The sequence below is a fragment of the Triplophysa rosa genome, linkage group LG13, assembly GCF_024868665.1.
Source record: "Triplophysa rosa linkage group LG13, Trosa_1v2, whole genome shotgun sequence".
NCBI classification, from domain to species: Eukaryota; Metazoa; Chordata; class Actinopteri; order Cypriniformes; family Nemacheilidae; genus Triplophysa; species Triplophysa rosa.
The window spans coordinates 23,569,129-23,579,366 of NC_079902.1; the positions used below are offsets into that span (position 1 = coordinate 23,569,129).

Genomic DNA, 10,238 nt, shown 5'->3' on the forward strand with positions numbered 1-10,238 from the left:
GCTCTTTTTTTTATCTAAGATATAAATAAATATATATATATATATATACAGTATATATAGAGGACACACCCAAACATTTAAATATGTAGTCCCCTTTTTTCTCAACCATAATGCTAAAGAAAAAAGGGGACTATATATTTAAATGTTTGGGTGTGTCCTATATACTGTATATATATACAGTATATATATATATATATATATGACAGAAAAGAAAGTATTAAATAATACACAAAGAAAACAGCTCTATCACTCAGGTTCAGGTAACAAAACAACATATAATGTTACAGTCCTTGGTTAACAATGGCCTTCTTTGTTGGAATCCTCATACAATATTTAGGTGCAAACTGTTGGGCACTTTACATGTACATGCAGAGGTGGACGAAGTACACAACTTCCTTACTTGAGTGAAAGTACAGATACTACTGGTCAAATATTACTCCACTACAAGTAAAAGTTGTAAAGACAGATTCTTACTTGAGTAAAAGTACAGAAGTACGTGCTTTTAAAAGTACACAAGTATTAAAAGTACATTTCCTTTATGTCAGTTGTGCATTGTTTTATTGTCGTATACCTTGTGCCTCTGAAGCACCCTACTGAATACACCGAGTAGCTCACAGAATCAGTGGTATTAAAGGAGTAGTTCACTTCAAAATTTGCCCCCATTGACTTTCCATAGTAGTTTTTATTCCTACTATGGAAAGTCAATGGGGGCAAATTTTGCAGTGAGCAACTCCTTTAAGAGCTTTATATGTTTAGCACATATATGTTTAGTTTAGATATAATCCTGTATGATCATTTAGCCTAATTATCCTCATTAGCCCCCTAGGCCTATATATATTTATGAGCAGTGTTCTTTTATTTTGTATATTCCCTTTACCAGTTTTAGCAGCAATTTACCAGTAAGTAGTAAGGTTCTTGTAAATAGTAAAGTGTAGAAGCCATGTGTTTGTTGGATTTATTACCATTTGTATTACCATAATTTAACTACAAACATACTGTAAACTATAGCTAGTATAATGAACTATGTTCATTATATGTTTAGTTGCTGTGGTTTTACTAAAGATTATTAATTGGAGTATGGTTCCTATATATAGAAAATGGTAAATATGTTGATACTGTGGTTTTACTGCAAATACCATCCCTGCTGAAAAAAACAATGAATTTTTGAATTAGAATGAGATTTTTAAATTAAATTCCTCTTTGTAGTGTGTTTTGGGTTTTATTCCAATAGGATTTACCATCCCATCAATAGAATCCATCACATACAACTAGACAACAAGTATCCATAGTACAATTCCCATTATAACCATTAAATCCATTACATTTTATGTTGTATTTTGGGCAGGGTTCTATTGTTTTTATTTCAACAGGAATACTTCAACTATAGTTACTTCAGTAAAAACATCATTCATTTTCCAAATCGCTTTAAATGATATAGCAGCAGATCAGAAGTTAACACGCACGTGTAGCTCAAGGTGTATGTGATGCTTATTTACCGTTTAGCCGTTATGCCGATCATTTTCATGACAATGTTTCTACGATCTTTGACTGATCGTAACCCACAGATGATTACACCACACTTTAACATGTGCCTTTTCCTCTTTTAATGTTCTATTAGCCTTTTCAGAGCGCTATCAACGATGTAGCAGCGCCTACGTTTACATTAGTTTAGCGGGGAAGATCCCAGAGTTGCCAGATTTGCGTTAAAAAAATCTGCCAAATGGCCATTCAAAGCTTGCCGGAAAACCGCGAGCTTAGAAAAACTGAAATACTTGGCAACAGTAAAAGGTCCTGGCAGATCGCAAGCCAGATAAATTGAGCACACAGGAAACCCCGCTGCATAGAAACCATTTTCTACTTTTGGACCTTTTTATAAATGTAGTGGAGTAAAAAGTATGATATTTGTCTTTCAAATGTAGTCTAGTTAAAGTACAAGTACTCAGAAAAAATAATACTCAAGTAAAGTACAGATACTCAAAAAGTGTACTTAAGTACAGTACTCAGGCAAATTTACTTCGTTACTGTCCACCACTGTGTACATGCTTCATGTGGAACACAATGAGAAATATATCTTGTGAACATTCTTTTTGTCATGCGCTCTTCTGTGCACAGCATGCATGCAGAATAAAATTTCATGTCAATTTTAATATCGTCACTCTGTGTGAGCATTGCACGTTTGAAGTTAACCTGAAGTTTGTGATTGACTGCAGAGGAGATTTCAATTAACTTTAAATATGACTCAGTTTTTGCACTTAATATTTCATGACAACTGTAACATGATCATCTGGCTCTTGAATACAGTTTGTGTAATGTGAACTCAGCGTTGAGTTCCTGTGTGATGCGATTAACTGTACAATAGAAGAGAAAAAAAGAGCCAGCGCTCTTACATGTATAGACGCCTTCATGTTTTGAATAGGGTGTGTCGTGTAAGTGAAGCTTAAGGTGCCCGATCGTCTCTATGATCATGACATAGCATTTTTTCGTTTATTTACTAAACAAGATAAGATAATAAATCTGGTGCCGTGGGTTTCAAATGCTAAGATTAATTATAAAATTACATGAGTTTATAAAATATAGTTGTCACTCATGCGTTGTATATTTTTTCCTCAGTTTTGTCTTGGTGTCCATCAAATAATCTGTATAAACCCTAAGATGCATTGAATATTAATTTGCAAATGTTTATTTTGACTTCAAACCATGTATATAATGCCTTTTACATTGATGTATTTTGAGAGAGCTTCACATCCTCCACTGTGATATAAAACAATAAGCAGATATTCCAGATGTTCTTGAAATGTACCTTCTTCATTAGCCATTTATGTGTGAGTTTATTTAGCATTTTATGTTGTCATAAACAACACAATTTAAGAGTCAAAGGTCATGAAAAGAATGCAACATCTGAACTTAAAGGGACGCACCTCAAAATGAGAATTCTTTCATCATTTACTCCCCTCTCATGTCATGTCAAACCTGTTTGAGTCACTTTCATCTGCAGAACACTGAAATCCATTGACTTCCATTGTATGGACACAAAACCACCGAGACATTTCTCAAAATATCTTCTTTTGTGTTTTACTGAAGAAAGAATCTGAAACAGGTTTACAAATGAGGGGAAATAAATGATGACAGAATTGTAATTTTGGGAGAAATTTCCCTTTAAAAACGACTTAAAGATCTGTCCCAGATCTCTACTCAACCTGTGGAACAGTACAGCACAGTATTTGACAGTAAGCACTTCTTACACAGCCAGAGCAAACACTCACTCCTATAGATTGATTTGGGTGAGGACTCTTTTGTGTCAAACATGACAGATATGTTTTTACATTTACATGTGTTTTACATGGACTGGATTGGTCCACCTTTTCACTATTAAAATGTGCCAAGTCACAATGACCGAGAAATACGTTTAAAAAGGTAGAATTTGCACAGCACACGCACAGTTCTCTTCGACCCGAGCGTTTGTGATCCAGGCCGCAAGAAACAAGAGTAAGAACGTTTATTCCACTATAATGACGTTTTGCACAAATGTGAATCTTTGTTGAAGTTGTGTTTGACTCTCACGCTGATGTTATCATGTTTAGTGACTTCCCTCAAGTTGTGGTATTTCCCAACAAAAGGTGCGTATGATTGATTCACATTCACAAGGGTTATTACCTGCACAGGTGGATTGAAAGAATGTGTAATGTAATGTGACCGTGCACTTTCTCCGTGCTGGGTTTCTTCTGCTGCTGCTGGGAGTATTTGATATATTTTAAAATATATTTTATTTGATAAGTTTCGGTGCATCTGCAATGTTGTTTATTCAGTATTTCACAGTGAAATATAAATGCTGCTCTGGATTTGTGAGATGAATGTGAATGGTGTTGTGTTGCGTCAGGTCGGGCAGAAGCTGTGCGGTTGATGTTGAAGGATCAGGGTAAAGAGTGGGAGGATATCGCAGTATCCGGTCAGGAGTGGCCCGCTGTAAAGCAAAGCTGCGTGAGTAACCAACGACCTAAAGATTAACAGCTCTCAGAGCTGATGATTCGTTTAACTTCTGAATGAATGAAGTCACAAAATTATATTTCACATGTTCTCAGAGTTTGAGACTCTTTAACTCAAATGCTTAAGACGAACAGCTGGTTTGTTGACACTGGGTTATGATGATAATCTCTTGCGTTCAGCACTATTACTCTGGTGAGATGAGTAACAGCCTCCTCGGGGATATGAGTGTCGGCATGGTTTAAAGGTGCAGCGTATTATTTCTCTGGTCAGAACTGCAAAAATTCAAACAGTTTGCTTAAACACCCCCGTCTTCATTAGACGGTAGTCTCGCGTAGCGGAACTTATCGCCGCTTTCTTTGGCCAAGGCCCGCCCAAGAGGCCGTATGACTGACAGGTAAAGCAACCAATCACGTTTCGTTTTGTGCCGCGTCGTGTTTAGAGTAGTGGGAATGTCGTGAATTTTATCGCATACTTTTTTTCACGGCAGGTTTATGCCGTGAACCTCGCATTCTTTTGAGAATTTAAGAGTTTAGTCGGTCGTGATGAATTCTTATAGCAACCGTTGTAGACACGACAGCTTACTTCTTAGATCAGATGGCTTCGAGTTGTTTCCAGGCGGACCGTTAAAGAACGCGACACGCACGTCTCCTGGAAATCCTGTGAAATTCAACCAATCAGATGAGACTTCGAACGTGCTGAAGTGTTTCCAGAAAAGAGTGTCTTATGCATCAGACGTTTAGCCAACGGTCCGGGGCGTGACGTCTGAGGCCGAGACTAGCCAAACGGCAACACTTCACAAAAAGGTGCTATTAGTTAACATTAGTAAATGCATTAGCTAACATTAGCTTACAATGAACCATTTATTTTTTCAGCATTTATTAATCAATGTTAAGTTCATGTCAATACAGTTATTCGTGTTAGTTTATGATGCATTAACTAATGTTAACAGTGACAACGCATTAACTAATTGTTAACAAATAGCACCTTATTGTAAAGTGTTACCAGACAAAAAGATATTCCCGCCTTAAACTCATGCCATTGTGTGAGCCAGTGTTGCTTTGTCTAACTGGACAGGGTGCTCAAACAAAAGACCAATGCTTAGAAACAATAAATTATATATATATTTTTATCATCAATGTAATATACTGTATTATTTTATTGGCTGATACTTCAATGAAAAAGAATGCATTACACAGTTCTTTGCAGCAGGTTTGCCAGTTACTTACTGTAGATTAATTTACTCTTTTGTTTTAAACATAAACTTACCTGGTTCTTATATTTTCTTTCATAAAACAAGACTAAATATCTTAGGTCACTTTTCTTTTTCTTGTTATGTAAAGGAAAAGTTTTACAGTGCACTTAAGCAGGTTTAAATCACGTGTGTCTATATCATAAAACTGAAATCTTTATTTTTTCCTGTTCGTGCATGTGTTGTTGAAACAGCTCTTTGGCCAGTTGCCTAAACTGGAAGACGGAAACCTGATTTTGTACCAGACGAATGCTATCCGGCGACACTTGGCACGCAAACTAGGTGACTATGAGAATGAACTTCAACCACCTCTCCTCATTTCAGTCTCTGTCTGCTTTAAAAAGATTAATTTAGGCAAAACATTAAATCAGATTCAAACCAATAAAATATCACCTGTAATATATTATTCTTAACTTTTTTTATTCTGTCTTTGTGCTGCAGGAGTGTATGGGCAAAATGAAAGAGACGCTGCTTTGATTGACATGATGGATGATTCCCTCGTTGACCTTCTAGGAAAATACATGAAGCTCATTTATCAGGAATACGTAAGTTAAAGCTTTCACTGTGTTGTCTTTCAAACAATGCAACAAGACAATAGGTTGCGTAACCGGTAATACTCAAGCAAACTGTGTCTCTGTTAGGACACCGGAAAAGAGAAATATCTCCAGGAACTGCCTGAAAATCTCAGACGCTATGAAAAAATCCTGAGCGGCAATAAAGGAGGATTTCTGGTCGGCTCACAGGTGATTTTATAAAGTTAAATGGAAGATTTTGAGGACAATAAATTCAGAAGAGAGTGACGCAACTCACAGTCTGGAACAGAAGCGTTGATGTTTGATTTTTGTTCGTCCACAGATCTCGTTTGCAGACTATCTGCTGCTGTCGCTCCTCTTATATCATCAGGTTCTCTGTCCGTCCTGTCTGGACTCTTTTCCTACCCTGAGAAGTTATCTGGACAGAATGTGTGCCAGACCCAACCTGCAGACTTACCTCCAGAGCGACGCTTATAAGAGCAAACCCATCAATGCCAACGGAAAACAATAAACTATACTCGCAGAGTCCAAATCTAGCAAAGCCTGAAATATTTCACCTGAAAAATCCTGCGTGCTATAAAACTGGCTCTAATAAATGTTCTTTTCTGCATTGAAGTGTGTGTTTAGTTAAACAGAACATTATTAAGTGTTTTAAATTCTTTCCACAAACTTGCTGTGATTTTAAGCGGTTTAATATTTGTGGATGTGCAGAATCAAAATAAAACTTTTCATCTCAAATACTACGACGTGTTATGATAACGAACTCATTGCGGCTTTACTGGTTTATTTATTAAAAAAACATCCATATACATCCATACTCAGTGTTGGGTAAGTTACTCTGAAAAAGTAATTAATTACTAGTTACTAATTACATATTCAATAGTGTAATTAGATTACTGTACAAATGACTCTCTCCAAAAAGTATTTAGTTACTTATTACTAATTACTTTCTATATCCCATATCAACCTTGATTATGATTCAAGGATAGACATGAAAAGGCTCTTTTAATTCATTCAAATCAATAATATTAAACTAAACCACATGAAGTATTCTTATTATCTGACCAAAGTATTACAAATGTGAGAAGGATACATTAGAGCATTTTGATGTAATTTCCACTATTATATACTGTATACAGTATTACACAGTATTTAGCTCAATTACATTAGAAGTAAGTGTAATTAAATTACAGAAAATAAGAATAATCCCTTACTTTACTTTTTCAGTAGAAAAGTAATCAAGTTACAGTAACTAATTACTTAGTAACTAGTTACACCCAACACTGTTCAATATACATCCATGTATAACACAAGCGCCAGAATTCTCTGCAGGAACAGAACAATTAACTTGAAGTGTATTTTTCCTACACAAAGACCTGAACCGGAAGAACCAGTTCCTGTAGAGTAAAATAACAACATATGCTCTACAGCCTTTATCTAAAGTGACTGAGGGTGCATTCATTATACATTTTATCATGTGTTCAGTGCGTGTGTTCACTGGAAATCAAACCCATGACTCCTAACACCTTGCTCAACAAAAAACACCACATGAACTTCTGAAAGTCTTTAGTTTGTTTGTGTGTGGTGAGCTATAATCTCCAGTGCTCGGCTGTTCCCCAGGTGAGATGAGTAACAAGCTCCTTGGAGATGCTGAGAAGTGCTAAAGCAAGCTATGCATAAAGGCTTTAACAACATCTCAACCAAAACCATAATGAAGTTCAGCTATTTTATGCACATCTAGTGTTTGCAAAAAGTATGCGTTGCCCGAACACTTCCTGTGTCTTCCATTGGTCTGACTGGCCAATCACAGAACACCTCGCTTTTCAGAGCCATGCGCTTTGTTAAAAATCTGTGTGTTTCAGAGAGGCGGAGCAAAGAGGAGATTCAAACATGCACGGTGTGTGGAAAATACAGCGTTTTTGAACCTTAAATCGTGTATACACATTACATTACATCTCAAACAAACCATAATATTCCTTTTAGCTGTGTCATATGATCCCTTTAAAAATGATAACAAACTTCTCATGCTCTGAGAAACATGTGAGATGATCCTGCACATTAAATCAAATCAAATCACTTTTATTGTCACATCACTACAGCACAAGTGCCTTGGTGAGTGAAATTCTTGAGGACGTGCTCCAGAAAGTGCAGAAACAGTTTACATAGACAGTACTATTTACATACTTACAGACTTAAACCGATGACAGTGTGCAATATACTCATACATATACTCATTACGCACAGTGTACTATTAGACCAATAAAACACTATATGTGATGCTGGACAACAAAATTAGCCTTAAAGTCGGCATGAAATAAAAAACGATCATTCTAATTGTTCTACACAGTGGTGAAGTTTTTATTATAAATTATTTATCCGTGCACATCTTTTTTTTTATTCATTTGCACTTGTAATCTTAAATAAAACATGTTAACTTCCTCCCCATCTCGAAACGACCTCTCTTCACTTCCGGTCACGAGGAATAGCGCGAGGGCGGGGCTGCAATGACTGACAGATCGAAACTGCCGTTTAAATCTTTCAACTTTCAACGATCCAATCAGTTGTCGGTGGATGAAGTAAAGTCCCGACATACATTTTTGTCTTTTACTTGGGTATACATCACGATACGGAAAAAAGACAATTGCTAAAACAAAAAATTGCAATTCCGAAATTGAGATTTTTACATCATCTGAAAGCTGAATAAAAAAGCTTTCCCTTGATGTATGGTTTGTTAGGATAGAACAATATTTGGCCGAGATAAGATTATTTGAAAATCTGGAATCTGAAAGTGCAAAAAATCTAAACATTGAGAAAATTGTCTTTAAAGTTAATTTTAGCGCGCTGCTGCTAAAAAGAAACAGGTTTGTTTAATGCTTTCTGCTGGCTTACCGCTGTAATGACGTTGTGGAGAGTCGATGAAATTCTAAGCTTTACATAGATACCAAACTTAAGTGTAATTCCCAAAGAGCAGCAGCAGCGAGTAATGTTTGTTGGCCTGTTTCTGGCCATTTTTGTTTGCGATTTTGCTGCATCCACTCACAAAAATAAAGTTTTGCTATATTTAGGGTAGGAAATTTACAAAATATCTTCATGGAACGTGATCCTAATGATTTTTGGCATAATTTTTTTTAAAATTTTGACCCACACGATGTATTTTTTGCTATCACTACAAATGTTCTTGTGCTACTTAAGACCAGTTTTGTGATCCAGGGTCACATATTTGTCAAGGTAATTCAAGACAATGTTCAATGAGGTTGTAAAAACAGCTATCAGCTCTCATCGGCTAATGGCTTCATTCTCAAAAACGATATCTCTTGGGATTTTGAGACAGGAAAATACAAAAATCCCCAGGAACTTCCTGAAATTCCTGCCCTTTATGAAAGAATCCTGAAACAATGGAAATTTCAATTTTTTTATTTAACTTTTTTTACTGTGTTTATATTTGTTCCTTATCTTATCAAACGCAATGAGATCTGTTTCTTAGTGAATTGTTTTACTAAGCTCTGAATTTATCTGCACATCTGTTTGTTAGTGAATTCTAAGCATGTATGATAAACAGGTTATTGTTAATTAAACAACACATGCATATATTATATAGTACATAGCCACAAGAAAGCTTGCAAGGAGTCACATACACATTTCTGACACACTTTTATCACCTTGTGATATTATCATTACATGATACCTGAGACAGCTACTGTATGCATCTACATTTTCATCACACTCTATGTGAAGCGTTTGTTTCCAAAATGAGATTTTTGTTGTGTTATCATGTTTTTATTGTGTTAGTTGTCATGGCTCTGCTTCATTTAGTCATGTCTTTCTTGGTCCTGTAGCAGAGCCATGGCAAAGCCTTTGGTTATGTGTGGAGAGAAACATATTATTTATTGTCCTTTTGACAATAATATGCGTTCTCTCCAGTGTCTCGTCATTGGCCCCGCTCCTCTCGTTTCCTTGTTATCTTTCCCTGAGTGTTTGATGTTCCACACCTGCCCTTGCTCGTTTCCCTCATTTGTCTTCCCCTATAAATGCCCTCATGTTTCATTGTCTTGTGCCTTTGGATTACGTTGTATGTACGTTGTGTATGTATGTGCTGCGTTTGATGTTCTCTACTTTGGATTACTCACTCAACTCAACTCAACTTTATTTATATAGCGCTTTTACAATTTTCATTGTTACAAAGCAGCTGTACATGAGACACATTGACTACAAGCAAAACAATCAAAGTTGTACCTGCAAAAACAAGAAAAGGTTGAAAACACAGAAGACAGACACACCCACACACAAAACACTCCACACACACAACACGCACCAACACACACAGACACACACAAAACACTCCACACACACAACACGCACCAACACACACAGACACAGAGACACACACACACACGGATGCGCACGCACACACACACACACACACACACACACACACACGTACGTACACAGACAAGTACGCACACACACACACG

General features: G+C 36.4%; 1 protein-coding gene across 2 annotated transcripts; it reads left to right on the top strand.

The window, feature by feature from the left end:
- Positions 1–3,425: 3,425 nt before the first annotated feature.
- On the top strand, positions 3,426–6,490 carry LOC130563962 (glutathione S-transferase P-like). 2 transcript variants are annotated; one of them, XM_057349799.1, is made up of 7 exons: positions 3,426–3,486; positions 3,582–3,617; positions 3,878–3,978; positions 5,428–5,515; positions 5,675–5,778; positions 5,875–5,976; positions 6,089–6,490. In XM_057349799.1, coding segments are annotated over exons 1-7 (621 nt in total). In that variant the 5' UTR covers positions 3,426–3,485; the 3' UTR covers positions 6,278–6,490. The 2 variants fall into 2 exon arrangements, with proteins under 2 accessions (XP_057205782.1, XP_057205783.1); XM_057349800.1 differs by lacking the exons at positions 3,426–3,486; positions 3,582–3,617 and adding an exon at positions 3,679–3,737.
- Positions 6,491–10,238: the final 3,748 nt, after the last annotated feature.

Coding starts and splice junctions, on each gene's coding strand:
- LOC130563962 (XM_057349799.1), top strand. Junction 3,979..5,427: donor CCGCTGTAAAGCAAAGCTGC/GTGAGTAACCAA, acceptor TTGTTGAAACAG/CTCTTTGGCCAGTTGCCTAA. Junction 5,779..5,874: donor AGCTCATTTATCAGGAATAC/GTAAGTTAAAGC, acceptor TGTCTCTGTTAG/GACACCGGAAAAGAGAAATA.